The sequence below is a fragment of the Herpailurus yagouaroundi genome, unplaced genomic scaffold, assembly GCF_014898765.1.
Source record: "Herpailurus yagouaroundi ecotype Mexico unplaced genomic scaffold, PumYag 77, whole genome shotgun sequence".
Taxonomy (NCBI): Eukaryota; Metazoa; Chordata; class Mammalia; order Carnivora; family Felidae; genus Herpailurus; species Herpailurus yagouaroundi.
In genome coordinates, this window is record NW_024412388.1 from 44,312,848 (window position 1) to 44,330,728 (window position 17,881).

At 55.4% G+C, this 17,881-nt stretch overlaps 2 protein-coding genes and 1 long non-coding RNA gene across 8 annotated transcripts in view; 2 read left to right on the top strand and 1 right to left on the bottom strand.

The window, feature by feature from the left end:
* The window catches only part of ACOT11 (acyl-CoA thioesterase 11), a 64,442-nt gene extending 59,550 nt beyond the window's left edge, over positions 1-4,892 (top strand). For all 6 annotated transcript variants that reach the window (XM_040470353.1, XM_040470354.1, XM_040470356.1 and 3 more), the window contains 4 exons: positions 637-770; positions 2,761-2,892; positions 3,574-3,700; positions 4,552-4,892. In XM_040470353.1, the coding sequence (XP_040326287.1) occupies positions 637-770; positions 2,761-2,892; positions 3,574-3,700; positions 4,552-4,707 (549 nt within the window). In that variant the 3' untranslated portion in view covers positions 4,708-4,892. The remainder of the gene's footprint in view (positions 1-636; positions 771-2,760; positions 2,893-3,573; positions 3,701-4,551) is intronic.
* Positions 4,778-17,284, bottom strand: FAM151A (family with sequence similarity 151 member A). Its single transcript, XM_040470357.1, has 8 exons — positions 17,008-17,284; positions 15,877-16,023; positions 10,581-10,733; positions 9,412-9,571; positions 7,754-7,978; positions 6,881-7,020; positions 5,975-6,118; positions 4,778-5,547 (listed from the first exon to the last, which is right to left on the bottom strand). The coding sequence occupies exons 1-8, from the start codon at positions 17,132-17,134 to the stop codon at positions 4,877-4,879; spliced, it is 1,767 nt and encodes a 588-aa protein (XP_040326291.1). The 5' UTR covers positions 17,135-17,284; the 3' UTR covers positions 4,778-4,876.
* On the top strand, positions 6,011-8,810 carry LOC121027175 (uncharacterized). The gene is made up of 2 exons (XR_005788586.1): positions 6,011-8,342; positions 8,447-8,810. It is a non-coding gene; the product is annotated as an uncharacterized LOC121027175 (long non-coding RNA).
* Positions 17,285-17,881: the final 597 nt, after the last annotated feature.

Consider the following 17,881-nt stretch of genomic DNA (forward strand, 5'->3'; position numbering starts at 1 on the left):
ACTGATCGCAAGCAATAGAAATTCCCTCAAAGCACTCATGTCATAAGGGGATTTCTTAAAAGGATTTGGATGAGACCGTGAAACCAACCCAGTTATAGAAACACCGCTGCTCCCACAGGACCTGGAGTGGAGAACCCACAAATCTTCCTCTGCTGCCTGCCTACCATCTTGCCCCCAACCTCTCATCTCTGCTGCTCTCTGCCCTGCCGCTTCCTCCCTCTCTCTGCTCCTTCTTCCCTGTAGGGATGGGGACAGCGGACAAGCATGGGTTGAGGGAAAACATGAGCTTTGCCCATGCCCTGGGGAGAGTCACTTCCCCACCTGTGACATGAGGGGGTTCAGTGGGCGCCTGACTCTAAGGATCTACTCCATTGTTGCCTCAGTCATTGTTTCGTAGGATACCCTCCTGTCTACCTGTCCTGAATTCTCTCAACAGCCCATTTTCATGGGGATGGGACTGAGGTTCAGAGAGGTTGAGTCACTTTTTTACAGTCACACAGCAAGTCAGTGGCAGCCTTGAGCTTCTAGCCCTGGCCTCCAGCATCGGAGTCAGCCCCCCTCCGCGCCCCCCCCCCCCGCCCCCAGCATAGGTTGGGGAGGTGGTGCAGGAACGAGGCCGCCCTCTGTCCCATGCAGGTCCGCCTGTACACCCTGGAGGACGACAAGTTCCTCTCCTTCCACATGGAGATGCTGGTGCAGGTGGAAACAGTCCAGGCCTTCCTGCTGCTCTCAGACCTGCTTCGGAGGCCCGAGTGGGACAAGCACTACCGGTGAGGGCCAAGGTGCCAGTGGGGCAGGGTGCTTTTCTCAGGCCAGTTGGGAAGGTGGGCCTTCAGGGGTGTCCTTCTGTTGAGCCATCCCCCATTATGCTTGGCCCCTACTGGGCATCGTCGGGGCCGGCGGGTGGGAATTACAGTTATGCGTTGGGTGGGTGTCAGAGTCAAGGGCGTTCTGAGCCCTCAGGGAAGGGACTGAGCCTGGAATTGGAGTTGGAGGCCTGGGTTTAAATCCTATTTCTGGCCCAACTGGCTCAGGCAAGTCACTTCCTTTCTAGGTCTCAGTTTCCCTCTTCTTAAAATGGGTACTTGAAGCGTGGGTCATGCACCTGCACTCTGGATAGATCAGTGATTTTCAAACCGTGTTCTGTGGGGTCCTGTGTCCCCAAAGAAGGATCAGGGACCACTTGGGGTGGGGGGTAGAACGCTGAGGGGGCAGGTGGGCCCCTTCCCAGACTCAGGGTAACTAAAGGAATGGCCGATTTGATGAATTCCCCCAGTTTGCCAGCTCTTCTTATGGATATGTGCATGCATATGTTATTTTTGAATGTAGTGAGTTACTGAATATAAATGTTATTCCTGTGAATACATTTGTTCCCTGAATTTACTGATTCTTCAGGCGAATATTTTCTTCCTGAATTTAACCAAGGAAGAGAAATCTGTTCTTAGGAAAATAGCCAAAATTTCAGTGTTTAATATGAGAATGTTAAAGTTGAAACTGGTATTTTTTCAAATCCCTTTAAAGTCATTTTCTGTTGTGCCAACACCTTACTTTGGGGAGTTCTTTGATCATTTCTCCAATTGGCTGCTTATGAGGAGCCTGTATTCCTGAGCATCTCCATAGGGAGGGTCTGTAGGTTTGGCAAACTGATTTTTGACCAATTGCCTTCCCCTTTCAACTCCCATGTAACTCACCAGCGTGGGCCTACTTGTGGCTCTTTCTACACAGGCTTTCTGTTTAAGGTTTTGGTGCAAAAAAGGCTGTTGTTTAAAAAAAAAAAAAAAGCTTTGGTCTAGGTGACCCCAGGCCTGTTGGCAGTGACATTCTACAAAGCCGGGAGGTGATTTGGTGGTGGATGTTGGGGGTGTTGGGCCTACGATAGGAAGACTTCTTGGAGGAGGCAGGCTGGCGTGGGCCTTGAAGGCCAGGCCAGATCTTGACCCTTGGTGGGATTGGTGGGGAGAGTGTCCCAAGGGGAAAGGGAACCCCTAGCTGCTTCCTCCCACCCCACCGATAGCCTCTGAAGGTGAGTGAGAGAGCAGGGCAGAGAGTGGCGGGTTTGGACATGGTCGTGTGTGTTTCTGTGTGGATGTCCTTGTGGGTGTGCACGTGTGTTGGTGTAAGCCTCTGCGTGCGTACCTGGACACATATGTGCAGCATGCCCGGGCCCAAGGGACTCTGGCACCTGCCAGTACGAGCACATCTCAGCCTGAATGGCTTTGTGGCTGTGGGCAGGTTATTTTCGGAGTCAGCCCCTCATGTGTAGGGATACTGAGAGCACCTCCTGCATGGGCCGCTGTGGATTCAAGGACACAGTGCATGGAAAGCTCTTAGAGCAATGCCTGACACATGGCAGGTGCTCACAACCAGTAAACTGTCCCACATCGGTGTGGGCGTGTGCACCTGCAGACATGTACAGACACCGTGGTGTGTGTGTGCACTGGTGGGTATCTGTGTGTCTGTGCATGTGTGTACGCTCACAGGTGTGCATGTCTTTGTTCCCATGTCTGTGTCTGTATGCGTGTGCATTTGCCTGTGGACGCGTCTGTGTGAGCTCCTGTGTGTGCGTGCGTGTGTGTGTGTGTGTGTGTGTGTGTGTGTGTGTTCATGTGCAGCTTGGCCTGGCCTTTCTGCCCTCCTGTGGTCCCTGCTGAGCAATGTAGGTGGTAAAGTCCCCCAGACATTTGCTCAAGAAGGCTGCGGCATGGGAAAGCCTGGGCCAGTGTGACTCCCTTGAACCCTGATCTCTGGGCCTCCCTACAGGAGCGTGGAGCTAGTGCAGCAGGTGGATGAGGATGATGCCATCTACCATGTCATCAGCCCTGCCCTTGGCGGTGACGCCAAGCCCCAGGACTTTGTGATCCTGGCCTCTCGGCGGAAGCCGTGCGACAACGGGTGGGTGTCCGCCTGCTGAGGTAGGAGGCGGGCGGGGCTCGTTAACCCCCACCCGGGAGGGGGCGTCAGCTTAGCCTCAGAGCTCTGCTCTCTGCCCGCTGCGGACTTCAGGCACCACTTGGCTTTTCTGGGCTGCCGTGGCCTTGCTGTGGGTAGAGTGGAGGACGAGGGGACACATCTCCCCTCTGGCCACTTGTGCTCTAAGGCGGGGTGGCCTGTGTCCCTGGGGTGGTGAGGCTGCCTCACCCCGGTCATGGACAGGCCTTTGCTCATGTGGCCACCTCCTTGGCCTCACCCCCTGAGGGTGCCATGCTGGCTGAAAAGTGGGAAGGCTGCCTGCCCGCTGCGTCAGGATAGTTGGCATCACTTCTGCTAGAGACAAGCACAGAAGAATGAAGCATGAAATCCCAAAGTATGTGACTCCTTCGAGTGGCTGCAGTGGAGGGGCTTTTCCAGAAGATGTACAGTACAGCCAGGCTGGCTCCTGGCAGATTCAGGGCTGCTGACCCACAGGTGCCTCCTCTCTCTAGCCTGGTCCAGAGCCAGGCCTCGGGCCTTTAAGAGTTTATGGGCCTTAGACTCTGGTGAGAATGTCTGAGTGGAGGGGGCTCTGGAGCCGGAGCTGGGAAGAGCAGGCCCTCACCTCCTTGTGTGCCCCTCTCTGCCCTTTGTCGGCTCCAGGGACCCCTATGTCATCGCGCTGAGGTCCGTTACACTGCCCACGCACCCCGAGACACCAGCATACAGGCGCGGGGAGACCCTCTGCTCAGGCTTCTGCTTCTGGCGAGAGGGGGACCAGCTGACCAAGGTGAGGCCCGGTGTCCCCCCTCCCCCCAACAGTGCCCCCAAAGCCACATGCGTGTCCAGAGCTCAGTGCTGCAGGCTCAGTCAGTCCCATACCTGGGCCCCACCTGCCCCCCCCCCCCACCCCCCCAGCAGGCTCTCTTCTAGCTTGGGGCAGCCTAAGAGTGTCAGGGGCTGAAAACAAGCCTTCATTAAGATCTAATCTGTGCAGAGACAAGACTCCAGGGTCTCGGAGAAAGCTCTGGATGCTGAGGGCAGAGGCCTGGGTTCTGATCTAAAATTCAGCTCATTATTTATTTACTTATATACCTCTCTCGTCTGGAAAGGCTTTATACGGCTCTCAGGGCCCGTAAAACTCAGCAGGGCAGCCAGTGCTAATTGAAAATGCGGGGGAGGAGGCTGAGAGCGAGCGAGGGCGGGGGTACTGCAGCTCCCCATCCTTGAGGCACCGCTGCCTTAGGACCCCAAGACTCACCCCGGCAGGGACTAGGCTGGTGTTCGCTAACTTAACACCCTTAACCTGAGGAGCATCTCAGCACGATCCCTGGGCTTATTTCTAACTTGTTTCTACGACCCTGGAGTATCACCGTTTATCCACGCTGGGCTCTGGACACCCAGTCCCTGTCCTCCGGAACCTCCTTCATCTGCCAGAGGAGGCACATGATGACAGTGTCCTGTTTGTCAGTCCCCAGAACAGAGGTCAGGGAAGCCTGCTGGAGGAAGTCACAGTGTGTCACCTTCTGTGGCCCAGGGGTGCTGGCTTGTGTTTTCTGCCTTCCCTGCCCGCCTCATGCCCACCTGGCTCCCCCCCGGCCCCCCGCCCAGCCTCCCTGAGTGTGGCTTCCTGTCCTGCAGGTGTCCTACTACAACCAGGCTACCCCGGGCTTTCTCAACTACGTGACCACCAACGTGGCTGGTCTCTCTTCTGAGTTCTACACCACCGTCAAGGCTTGTGAGCAGTTCCTCTTGGACAACCGGAGCGATCTGGCCCCCAGCCTCCAGACCCTCTAGGCAACCCTCAGTGGCCACCTCCTGCCCACGCCCACTCCATCCGGTCCCCAGGGACGGGACACACGTGCAGTGCATTGAGGAAGGCAGGGGCATTTATTCCTCCCCGCCCCCTCCCCGCCCTGGGGGAAGCCTTCACCCAGGGGTCCACCTGCCCAGCACCACTGGGCGCTCAGTTCCTGCCAACGTCCGCCAGCAAGTCTTCACGGTAGCTCCGGGGCAGCCTGTAGTAGATTCGGGTCTTGTCCATAGCCCTGGCCGCCAGCAGCGCTGCCCGCACGGATGCATAGTTGCCCCCCAAAGGGCTGTGCTCCACCGTGACAGTGGCCCTGGGGGAGGCGGCCAGCAGCCTGGCCACGACTCCAGCCGTGTTCTGGCCCAGCAGTCCTGCGTGCAGCTGGAAGGACACAGGCTGCCAGAGAGCCCGGCACAGCTCCAGCATATCTTCAAGCAGCTGTTCCCTGTAGCCGCTGCCCAGCGCCTCCACGGGCCAACCCGGTGCCACTGTCACATGGGGGAAGATCTCAGCCACAGCCGTAAGCAACTCCTGGCCGTCCAGGTGGCCAGGGACTGCAAAACTGCCATGGGAGACTGTGGCCCCGATCCACACAGGCCAAGGCAGGTGGCCGAGTGTGGAGAGATGGGCCAGCATGGCCAGGGCTGGCCGGAGGGCTGAGGGCTCTACGTGCAGATGGACACCCCAGTGTCCAGGACGCCCAGCGAGCTGCAGCAGGCAGGACTCCAGTGTCAGGGCGGGGCCTCCCGGGGCACGTACAATGGGCACCGGCTCCTTGGCCGCAGGCTCCTGGAGGCTAACGTTCAGCAGGATCATGCCTTCTCTGTCTGGAAGAGGCAGTGCAGACAACGGTGTCAGGAGTTGGGGTTAGGGTGGGGTGTCAGAGGCCCTTGTGAAAGGGGTGGTAAAGGAGAAGCTGGTGCCCCATCTGCTGAGGTCTGTTGATTGGTCAAGGCTCCGGGTGGAAGGGTTGCTTTATAAATGTGCCCGGGGCTCATAAGGATGACGTGATCAGCTGCTAGCTCAGCTCTTGGTCTTTGAGCCCTGGGGCCTGTGCCTGCCTCTCCTGCAGCAGATATAGGTCAGGGCTCAAGGGCACTGAAGGCTAGGAGTCCCGTGCTCTTGATAGCCCTGTACTCCCCCACCGTGGCATCCAGCCTGTTGCCACGGTAACAGAGACCCTAGGTTCCTACCCCAAGCACAGGAACCCCCCACAGTTTATCTGGGAGCACAAGGGCTAAAGGCAGACCTTACCTGGGAGGCTAACCATTGCTGTTCTCCCGTTGCCCTGGATGTCAGGAACCAGCCACTCCACGCTCAGACCGTCTCCCCCGGGGGGCTGGAGAAGAGGGATCAGGCTGCCTCCCGTGTAGTAAATTCGCTTCCGCGTGGCATTCGCTGTGGGACCCCAAATTGCCAAGGTGAAGCGGCCACCATTCACGGAGTGCCTTCTGTGCACTGTGTCTATGCGCATTCTAAGCCTCACAGCAACCCGCCAGGCTTGCTTGCTCCAGTGGAGTCCACTGGAGATTATAAGAGACTTACCCAAGGTCCCACAGCCAACGAGCAGAGTTGCTGGGGTGGGAACCTGATGGAGCCCCAAGCTGGAATTCCCCCTCCCCTCCCCTAGATGGCGCCTGTGCAGGAATGTTGAGAACCCGATGGGTTCCCTTTGGGATGGCTTAACTGCAGGCTCTCCTAGGTTCAGGGTCAAGGGAATGAGGGGTCTGGACAAGGGAACAGGTAGCATCCGGGCCACTGATTAGTGGGTACAGTGAGGGGAGGGGGCAGTCTCTGAGGAACTATGCTGTAAGGGAAAAGTACATGGGGTTTGGAATTTGCTGGGTTCCAGTCTAAGCTGTGCTATGTACAAGCAAATGACTGTGTAGATTACTTAACTGCTCTGGACCTCAGTTTCCCTATCCGTAAAACAGAATCACAGCTTCCTGGAGATGAGGTTTGCCCAGCATACCATACCGAGGTCTGGCACACGATAGGTGCTTGAAAGGATTCCTTGACCCCGTTAGACCCAGAATTTTCCTCTTCCGATGCCTCGCCCCTCCAGCTCTGCTCCAGTGTCCACCAAATGCTGCTCTGTGCAGAATCCAGGCCCACCCCCCCCCCCCCCGCCCCTTCCCGCCCACCCACACCCTTCCCTACCGGCCAGCTGCTTGAACTGCGACAGGACAGGCTCGAAGAGGTCATAGTAGACTTGGTGAGAGGCACTGTTGTCTCGGACATAGAGGAGATCGTCCACTGACACGGGGTCCGAGGCGCCCTGCCACAGCGTCAGGCTGTACCTGGGGCCCAGAGAGCCAGCTCAGCACCTGCCTCGGCCCAGCAAGGTCCTCAACCCCACTCCTGTGCTCAGAACTGGACCCTAGCTAGGCAGGAATAGAGCGTCTGGCCTCCAGCTTCCCACCAGCCCCTTCTCCCTGAGAACTACCTCCTCCTCAGGGGCAGAAGGAGCCACAGGGCTTCACGAATGGAGAGCAAAAGCAGAGACTGAGAAGGACGGAGGGGATGGCCCGCCCTGCCTCCTCACTGGGAATGTCTATTTCTGGTCCTGTCTTAGGGAAGGGACAAGGACAGAAAGGGGTGGATACAGGGCCATGGGGGAGAAGTTAGGTGTGGAGGGGGAAGGAGACAGCCTTGAGACTCCTGTGGGAAGTGGCTGAGGAAGGTGGGGCTGGGCAGCTAGGAGCGGACTGCAGGAGTGCAGATGGGGGGGGGTCCCTCAATTCCTGAAGGACCATCCTGGGCAGAAGCTGCAGGTGCAGGCTGTGCAGGGCACAGCTGGCTCCCATGGGCAGAAGACTTTTCATTAGGTAGATGTTATCCACCAGTGGACTGGCTGCCTCAAATGGTAGTGAGCAGCCTGTCACCAGAGGTATACAAGCAAAACCAGGGCCGTAGTAGAAGATGTGAGCACCAGCGGGTATTAGACAAATGTGTTTAAGTGTCTGGAGGCATCAATGCCTGGGCGTGGGTTTGGTGGGTCAGGGGCTGAGGCAGGGGCCTGGGAGTTTTCACCTCTGAGATTGGCCCAGCAGCCAGCTGAAGTGGGGCCAGGCAGCCCGCACCATGACAGCCCGCACGGGGAAGGTGACCTTCTGTGGCAGTGCTCCCACCAGTCCCTGCATCTTTGCCACCATGGCTCTGGTGTATGTTCTGTTCGGGAACAGGGGCACATAGAGGGTGGTCCAACCCGGAGACAGGGTGGCCTCAGGATAGTTCTCCTGGACCAAGGCCAGAAACCTGCAGAGAAATCAGAGACACTGGTCTTTGAGAGCCTTGCCGTCCCCTTCCCCATCTTCTGGGATCCCGTCACCGTGCTAGGAAGTGACAAGACCCGGTGAATATAGAATATAAGGACAGAAGCAGAGTCCTGAAGAACATAAGTGACTTATTTAGGTCCTATAAATAAGGCACGGACTTTGGAGTCAGGGGTTCTAGGTTCCAGGTTCAGGTCCTGACTCTGTAACCTTGGGCAGCTCACTCAACCTCTTTGATTCTCAAAGATGGCGTCCCTTTTGGGACGGCAGGGCCTCTGAAGCGTCCCCATCTGGACCGGGGAGACAAGCCAGGGCCCCCAGATGTGGGAATTTGGACTCTGCCAGCTGTAAGTCTCTGAAGCTTCAGATTTTATTTTTCAATTTCATTTAAACTTTGCCCTGATAGAAATTTTAATAGAGAAATAACATGACCCTCTCCTCCCTAAACTAGTGAGTGAAATCGACACTCCAAGAAGATGAGCCATATTTATCTTGGGGCCACTGACTGCATTGTCCCAACTGCTGCTTTCCAAATGCATCTCAGTTTGAGAATCACAATAAACACTGGATGGATGGATTGTTGGCTGGCTGGCTGGCTGGCTGGCTGGACAGATGGGCAGATGGATGTTAGAATCAGAAAGGCCTGGCTTTGAATCTTTGCTTTGCAATCATTAGAGTTAGGCCAGTCGTGTAACTTCAACGAGATTGTTCTTCTGTTAATAAAATGAAAATAATAGCACCTACCTCATTCTCTTGATAACTCAAGTGCCTTTTGAAACAGGGGCTGGGCACATAATAAACATTCAACAAATTGAGTCTTGATTACTGGTCAGCTTTCTCTTCTGCAAAATGGGGGGAGATACTCCTAACTTGATGTTGCTATGTAAAGGTCAAATTGGACACACTCTCTTCTTTTGTGTGGCCCTTCACTATAAACTGTGGAGCACTATGCAGCTGGTGCTGGTGGCAGTGCCGGGATTTCAGGGGGGCTGGGGAAGGAGTTAGCACTTTTAGACTTTTTTCTAGCAGGCCAAGCCCTGCCTTGGTCACTGGGGATACAGAAAGGACTGGGCCCTGTCTGCCCTCCAGGAGTCTGCAGTGTAGTAGGGGCTATAAACCTGTCATCGCTAGTGACAGCCCAATGAAATCGGGGCTGTGTTAGGAGGGAAGTGTGGAGGAAGGTTCTCAGCAGCCTGGGATGTCAGGGTCGTTTTTGGAGGAGGTCATGACAGGGCCTAGCTTCATCAGGGAATGGGGGAAAAGGCAGAGAGAACAGCACGTGCAAAGGCTCAGAGGTCAGATGACAGGGTGTGTCTGGAGGTAAACTCAGTAAATGTGCCCTGAGCACTTTCTGTGCCAGATAGATGTTGAAGGAAGCGGGCTGGATGCAGCTGGGGCAGAGAGGTGAACACTCACTGTGTGGCATTGACCTCGATTGAGATGGGCACATTGGGGCCCCTCAGGATGTCGGCATTGATCCACACAGGTCTTCGGACTCTCCCGTCCTCTGTGAGCCGCCGCAGGAGGGCCAGGGAGGGGCCCACAGCCTTGAGGCTCTTGAAATCCAGTTTGATGCCTGTGGGGAGGGGGCCAAGAACTTGGGAAAATGGCCTCTCTCGCTCAGGGCAGAAGGAACCGGCAGACTTGACTTCCTGGAGCAGCAAGAGCAGGTATGGTGTGTGTGTGTGTGTGTGTGTGTGTGTGTGTGTGTGTGTGTGTTTGGGGCTGGGAGCGGGAGGAGGAGAGAAGCCAGGCACCAGATTCCAGCTGGGTGAAAAGAGGGCTTTCAAACAGGCAGAGCTAACCCAGAGGAAGGACCTGCCTCCGGGGAATGAGCTTCTGCCCCCGCCCCTGGGGGAGAGGGGAGGAAACAGAGGCTTGGACTTGGGCTGGTGTACGGGTTGTCAAGCATCTGATGAAAAGAGACCATGGTTCTTGGAAAGGGCAGGCTTGGAGGGTCCTGAGCCACCTGAGCCTGTGCGGGGAGTCACTTAGCCTGCAGGGAGGGGTGTTTGAGTAGAGGAGGGCAATCAAGGTAGATGAAGGGCCCCTGTGAACGCAGGCCTGTCCACTCAGGCCGGCGATGAAGAGAACTGCAGGGGTGAGGCTGGGAACTGGGAGAGGGGTGTGGAAAGCCAGGCCAACGAGATGACGCTTTGCCCGAGGACAGTGGGGAGCCATGCAGGGCTAAAGAGGGGAGTGGCATGACAAAATGGGCATTTTGGAAATCTCACTCAGATGTGCCTGGTGGCTGCGGTGGAGGGAAGACTAGAGCGGCTGAGTTTGGGGACGGCATGTGGCGAAGGGGTGAAGGACGTGGGGGGAGGGGGGAGGGGGATGCCTTGATGCCTAGATTCAGATGGCAATTGGCAAAGGGACCTGGGAGGGAAGGGCAGAGTTGGGCTCTGAACAGGCTATACCCAATTTGGAGGATTCAGGAGGGAACAACCTGAACGTGTTTGGCACTTTGCCACCCCCCACCTCACCTGGAATTCTCTGGGCCACTAGGGCCGGCAAGCTCAGACAAGGAGCCAGGGGAGGACCCGAGAGCTGGGGAGCTGGGGAGGGGCTGAGAGAGTCCTCACCCTTCTGTGAAGAAGCCAGCACAGCCTCCAGCCACTGCTGCAGGGTGTTGTCGCTGTAGATGGCTGGGGGGTGCGCCATGACGGGGACTCCTGTCTCATTGACCGTGTTGAGTCCTTCTATGGTGACGTCTGCCTCCAGGACCATGGCGTTGCCTGGGCAAGAGGCACAACTCGATCAGTTCCTTAAAAAAAAATTTTTTTTCCCATCACCAAAGCCTCATGCATTTATCAAAGAACATTTGGAAAATACAGAAAAGCAGGAAGAAAAACTTCATGCACATTTCCATCATAGTTCACGTTCGGATGTATTTTCTTCCATTTTTGCCTACATATGGTTTTTATACAATTGAGACCACACTACATTTGTAATTTTTGATCTTTTTCTTTCAGTATTATGGCATCTTCACAACCTTCTATGTCTTATTAAAAAAGGAAAGTGGCTACAAAAACTCTGGTTGTGGGTGCTCACCACGATTTAGTTAACCACCTCTTATTCCTGAGACATTTTGGTAGTTTCTAATTTTTTGCTACTAACAAACGATGCCTATTTTTATCCTGACTTTTGAATTATTTCTAATCCCTACTGGTGGAACTTGAGGTAGGGCCATGAAGGGTCATTTTTAAAGTGTAAATTATTGGGGTGCCTGGGTGGCTCAGTTGGTTAAGCATCCAACTTTTGATTTTGGCTCAGGTCATGATCTCGTGGTTTGTGGCATTGAACCCCGCATCGGGCTCTATGCTGTTGGTGAGGAGCCTGCTTGGGATTTTCTCTCTCCCTCTCTCTCTCTGCCCCTCCCCTACTCATGCTCTCTCTCTCTGTCTCTCAGAAGGTACATAAGTAGGGGCACCTGGGTGGCTCAGTCAGTTAAGCGTCCGACTTCAGCTCAGGTCATGATCTCACAGTCCGTGAGTTCGAGCCCCGCGTCGGGCTCCGTGCTGACAGCTCAGAGCCTGGAGCCTGCTTCGGATTCTGTGTCTCCCCCTCTCTCTGCCCCTCCCCTGCTCATGCTCATGCTCTGTCTCAAAAATAAAAACATTACAAAAAAATTAAAAAAGTAAATAAGTCAACATTAAAAAAAACTAAGTCTGTATTATCACATCACCGTCTAGAAAAGTTGTTCTGATTCATATTCCCACCTGAGGTACGTAAGCTTGCCCATCTCCTTGCACCCTTAACAGCACGGAGCATTGTTCTTTTCAGTTTTCAATTTCAATTTTTATTTATTTATTTATTTATTTATTTTTAATTTTTTTTTCAACATTTATTTATTTTTGGGACAGAGAGAGACAGAGCATGAACAGGGGAGGGGCAGAGAGAGAGGGAGACACAGAATTCGAAACAGGCTCCAGGCTCTGAGCTGTCAGCCCAGAGCCCGACGCAGGGCTCGAACTCACGGACCGCGAGATCGTGACCTGGCTGAAGTCGGACGCTTAACCGACTACGCCACCCAGGCGCCCCGTCAATTTCAATTTTTAAAACCCTGTCCTCCAGAGTTCAACCTAGGAGAGAGTTAAGGCCTTCCCAACGGAAGCAGACCCGGAAGACCCTACCAGGGTCACTCGGCATTTGGGGTGTGCAGTGGAGGGAGGGAGGGGTCACGTTCAGCTCTGCAGCATAACAGACACTTGGCATCAGCAGGAGCCCTTTCTCCTGGTTTGCACTCACAACCTCCTGACCTCTCACCTCTAGCCTGGTTCCCCTTGAAGTGCATTCTCTACACACAGCAACCAGAGTGAGTGTTCTAAACGTGTACGTACCTGATCACGTCACTTCCTATAAAAAACAACCAAACAACAGCCCCACCCGTTGCCCTTAGGATCAAATCCAAACTCCTTACCATAGCCCTTGTGGTCCTGCATGGCCAGGCTTAGGCCCTGACAAAATTTCCAAGCTCACCTTGAGTCCCCTCTCCCTGATCTCTAGGTTCCAGCCCCTCCAGCTTCTGCAACATTAACGTGCACACAAATCACGCAGGCACTCTTAAAATTCAAGTTCTGGGGGAGCCTGGGTGGCTCGGTCCGTTAGGCATCTGACTCTTGATTTCAGCTCAGATCAGGGTCCCGTAGTATGTGAGATCGAGCCCCACATGGGGCTCTTCACTGACAGCGTGGAGCCTGCTTGAGATTCTCTCTCTGCCCCTCCTCTGTGCGTGTGCTCTCTGTCTCTCAGACTAAAGAAATAAACATTTAAAAAATATATAAAAAAAAATTCAAGTTCCGAGCAGTGGGATCAGGGGTGGGACTGAGATACTGCATATCTAACCAGCTCCCTAGCCATGCCCATGCCCTTGGTCCATGGACCACACTTTGAGTAGTGCTAAGGCTCGAATTTGTTGTGTGCTCCCATCTCTGGGCTCTTGCTCATGGTTGTTGCCTTGGCAACACTCTTTCCTCTGCAGCTTTACTAGGCCACCTTCTGCTCATGTGTTAGTGTTGGCTTAAAATATCGCTTCCTCAGGGAGGCCGTGCCTGAACCCCATGCCCAGTCTGACTTAGTCACCTGCTTCTGTGCTACTTTTTTGAGTGCTTGGCCCCATGTAATTGCTCACTTAGCATCAACCTTCCTGATTGTAGGCACCACGGAGCAGGGTCCAGGTCTGAATTGAACATCACTTGAATTTCTGGTGCCTAGTTGGTATCAGGCCTCAAAAAAAAAAAAAAAACCAAAAAAAACAAAAAACCAAAAAACAACAACAACAAAGAGCTTCACAAATGGTTGTTGAATGATGAACAACGGAGTGAATTAATGATGGAAAAGTCAAGATCGACAAACCCAGGTCCAGAAAGGTTAAAGAAACAGCTTGGCCAGAGTCAGGATTTTTGCAGATTTCTCTAGAATCTAGGTGCCTGGATTTCCAGGAGGGGAAGGAAGGTGAGTGCCAGGCTGTCCCTGGCAGCCAGCTGGGCATTTCACATCATCGCATTTCATCCTGTTATAGATCCTACTTCTAGAGTGTGGGGCTCCCTGTTGGCAAGGTGGGGATGAGCCTCCCCAGGCCATGAAAATAGGACATAGGTGTTAAAGCACGTTGTTACACTGTAAAGGGCGTTATGAAGGCGGCCTTCATTTTGATGAGCACCAATTTCTTTCTCATCTTAACTTTTGGTTAAGATGCAGAGAGGGGGGCGGGGCAGGGGGGCGCCTGGGTGGCTCAGTCGGTTAAATGTCCTACTTCAGCCCAGGTCATGATCTTGTGGTTTGTGAGCCCCGCGTCGGGCTCCGTGCTGACCGCTCAGGGCCTGGAGCCTGCTTCAGATCCTGTGTCTTCCTCTCTCTCTGCCCCTCCCCCGCGCACGCTCTGTCTCTCTCTCAAAAATAAGCATTAAAATTTTTTTTTAAAAAAGACGCAGAGAGAGGGGTCCAAAAGGCTTGGGCCCCGGTGAGGCCCAGAGAAGCCAGGCCAGAACCGGGTGGGGGTGCAGGTAAGAGGGTAGCTCATGAGAATGGATGCGTAGCTGTCTCCTTCCCTATCCAGTGGGGGCCGGTGCCAGTCTCGGGGAGGCAGGGTGCATCAAAAGCCATCTCTGAGCCCTGGTGACCTTCTGATGCTGCCTCCCTTAAGGCGCTGTGAGCCCGTTGGAGACAAGGTCACATCTTACTCATTTCTCAACCTTCCCCTGGAGATCGACCCAGAGCGAGGGCCCAGCCGCACACTCAGTGAATTGGACTGAAGACCGGCAGAAAGTACATTCTGGACCTAACCTGCCTCCTTGGGATTGCCACCTAGGCCCAGCTTCTTCCTCAAAACAGCCTTCTGTCTTGTCTTGCCCTCGAGATGCTGAATCTGGGGGGGCCGCCGTGTTCGGGCGGGGTATGAGGAAGGGACAAGTGAGGAGGGAGGGAGGGCTGTCTCCTGAGGGGACAGGAAGCTCCCGAGGCCTCCCCCCATTCCACCCCGCGTGCCAGGAGGCTCTACACAGCACAGCCAGGCAGGACAGCACCCCGGCCGAGCGGGCAGGCTCTGGACCCAGATTGCGGCCTGCTGGTCCCAGCGCTCCTGTTTGCAGTCTGTTAACTCTGGCGGTTACTGGACTTCTCTGGGCCTCCTTTTCCTCACTCACAAGAATTATTATTTAATGGAGATAGCCTTGGTTAGGCATTCACCGAGTGTTAATCATTATTCACGAGGAGCTCACGGAACTAGAGTGACCGTACCTCCCCCTTTGCCTGAGATAGTCGGATGTATTTCTGGTGTCTCCGCACAATTGCCTTTCTCGTTCTTGCTTATTTTTATTATTTATTTTGAGAGAGAGAGAGAGAGAGTGTGTGTGTGCACAAGTGGGGGGAGAGGCAGAGAGAAGGAGAGACGGAACCCCAAGCGGCTCCGTGCCATGAGTGCAGAGCCTGATGTGGGGCTCAGACTCACAAACCGTGAAATCGGGACCTGAGCTGAGATCAAGAGTCAGACGCTTAACTGGCTGTGCCACCCAGGCTGTGCCCCATGTTGTCTCCGCATAATTTTCGGTAATGACTTCTTTCGCTATCGGAAGTGCCCTGGTTCGGATGACAAATGAGACGGAAACTCTACCAATCCGTATTCTGCAGAGGGAAAAAGTGAACTGCGGGACAGGTGACGTCACCTGTCCCAAATCACTCGGCCAGCAGGGGGCCAAGGTAAGACTTGAACCTGGTTCCGTCCGCCTCCCAGATCTTGGCTCTGGCCCCTCCTCTCCACATGGAAGTCATGTCCAAGATGATTTCACCAGCCTAACCTTGCCCCTGGGTCCCACTCGGTCCCCACCCCAGCTGTGGCACCACCCTTCTCCTAGAAGCCTACTCCGGGGCTCTGGCAGGACCCTCCGGGAGAAAACTGGGCCTGGGGTTCTCTCCGGACCCCCGAAGCTATGCTAAGGGGTACCTCTCCCTGCTGCTTGCTATTGGGCACTGCCTGGTTGGAGTCATTGACTTTCTTCTTGGCCAAAGTCCTGCTATAGTGGGGTCGGATCGCTTGTCTGCTACCCCAGGGCCGCTGACTGGTTGCCATAATCAGCCTGAACTGGAGACTCAGGGGCATCACACAATTCGCTCAGGTTTTCACAGCTTCTTTTTGATAGCACTGGGCCTCAAACTCACATATCTTCTGACTTCCACAGGCTAGGCAGGGACAGCTGTCAGCTGGCAGGTGGTGGAGGGGGCAGCTGGGACGGAGGGCAGGACACGATGACTTTGGAATCACGCATCTGGTTCTCACCACAATGCCGCCTCGTAGGTGGTGCTGTCTCCTCCCCACCTCTGCTCTCCCCCACCTCCTCCACCCCGGCCCTGGCCTGCCCCAGACCTGGCAGCCAGACTTACTGCTTAGGGCAGCCCCCATCTCCTTCTGGCTGTTGGCAGCGTGGTACCAGGTGACCAGCAGGCCATCTCGTTGGCTGATCTGGCCGAGGCTCTGAAGGTAGTCCAGCATGTCTGCGTCCGGGCGGCAGGCTGCCTCCTGCTCACAGCCTGGCATGAAGCCCAAGGGGTCCGTTAGCATCGGTTCTCGCCTCTGCCCGAGACCCCTGTCCGTTCATCCCACTGACCCTCCCTGGGCTCCCAGGGTGTGTCCAGCTCTCCATCTGACAGCGAGACAGGGGGTCTCGGGGCCATCAACGCTGTGCGCGAGAGAAATGTGTGGGCTCCTGTGCACAAGGAGATCCCAAACCAGCCTAGGCAGTCAGGATGTTCACAGAGGAGGGAAATTTTAAGGGGGCCTTGAGGATGGGTGCAAATGGGATAGGAAAGGGGGACTGGGTTGTTCCTGACAGAGAGAGCAGTATAAGCAAAGGCTGGGCCCGAGGAAAGAGGGTGGTCACCTAGAGGAATAACCACTGGCTTGCGGGGGACATGGTGTGGGCAGCATTGGAAAGGGGCTTTGTGATCAGGTTGTGAACGGCCATGAACGCCAGCAAAGGGGTTGGCTGTGTGCTGAGGGCAGCGAGGGGGTTTGTATTTAGCAAGATCTCACGGGCTACAGAGTGAGCGCTGGCTGGAGAGAGCAGGCTGCAGACAGAGGCCGTCTGCAGGCAAGCCGAGGCAGGGGTCAAGGACCCCGGAGGCCGGGGTGCCCGGTGGGCAGGGAGGGTAGAGGGGGCGCAGGGTAGAAGCCAGGTGCTGTGGCTACAGACACGAGGCAGAAGCGGGAGTGGAGGCTGCCCCCCAGTTTCCGCGGGAAGGGAAGGGGAAATGGACATGGGGGGAATACGAAGTGAGCTCTGTCTTCTGAGTCTGAGATGCCCACATCATCTTCAAACGAGAAGGCCCATTCAGGGGCCCAGGAGGGAGGTTCTGGGCCGGGTGGGCAACCGGAGCCTGGTGGAGGAGGAGGGGAAAGTTGATGGGGCCTTCTGCTGGGGACAGAGTCTCAGTGGGGGACGTGGGATGGGAGAGGAGGCTGTCAGAGTGGGCGACGGGGAAGCCAAGCAGGTGGCACGACAGGGAGGCCCCTACCTGGCCGGGTGCGTTGCTGCAGCACGAAGCTCAGGACCATCCCCAAGGCGAAAACCAGAACCACACTGGCACTGCCGACGAGGGCCCACTTGGTCTGACGGCTGGAGCACCACTTCTTACACGCCATGATGATCCTCTCGTGGGATGCCTCCCAGCTCCTCAGGCCCAGAGTCCCCGGAGGCTCCCTGTAGCTAGGATCCCGGGGGAGGCAGGAGCCCCATGCGGCATCCACTTCTCCACGGAGACACTCCAGTCCCCGTAGGTCAGGAACGTCTAGGTGCAGAGACCGCCCCTGAGGCTCCTCCTCCCTCCCTCCCTTCCTCCTCTTTCCACACCCTCTCAGGATCTTAACGAATCCAGCAGAAAGTCCTAACACCTCCACCACAAACTTTGGGCCCTTCAAGAGGCCAGAAAAGGTTGGACCAAGCCCCCGTCCCCTGCCTTTCTGTTCCTGCCTGGGAGTCGGGATACTGCCCACTCGACCTTGCTTTCCTGGAGATCGGAGCAGGAGTCTTCCCCTGTGCAAAAGGTGGCAGCTGGATCGTTCTTTTCCGTATTCTGCCCTGCCCCAGGAAGTCACCAAGGTCAGGCAAGGGTTGATGACAAGGACAAATTAGATGTGCCCGAGGCATATGAACTTTCCTTCCATCCCAGATTGTGGTTGACAGATTATCTACCTGAGATTGAAGCTGATAGGCTTGGCGTGCTGGCCTAGGTTACACAAGCCACTCCTGGGGCAGTGAGTCCACAGGGAAGGGGCTGAGTCACCACCTCGCTCTGAGGGTGTCCTGGGGGCCCCTGGCGTGGGAAGTAAGTTAGAGACTGTCCCTACGTCAGGGACCCTGGAATTTAAATGAGTCCAAGAATCACCTGT

Coding starts and splice junctions, on each gene's coding strand:
- FAM151A (XM_040470357.1), bottom strand. CDS start 17,134: ATGGCGTGTAAGAAGTGGTGCTCCAGCCGTCAGACCAAGTGGGCCCTC. Junction 10,734..15,876: donor GATGGGGGCTGCCCTAAGCA/GTAAGTCTGGCT, acceptor CCTCTTGCCCAG/GCAACGCCATGGTCCTGGAG. Junction 7,979..9,411: donor ATCGAGGTCAATGCCACACA/GTGAGTGTTCAC, acceptor ATTTCTCTGCAG/GTTTCTGGCCTTGGTCCAGG.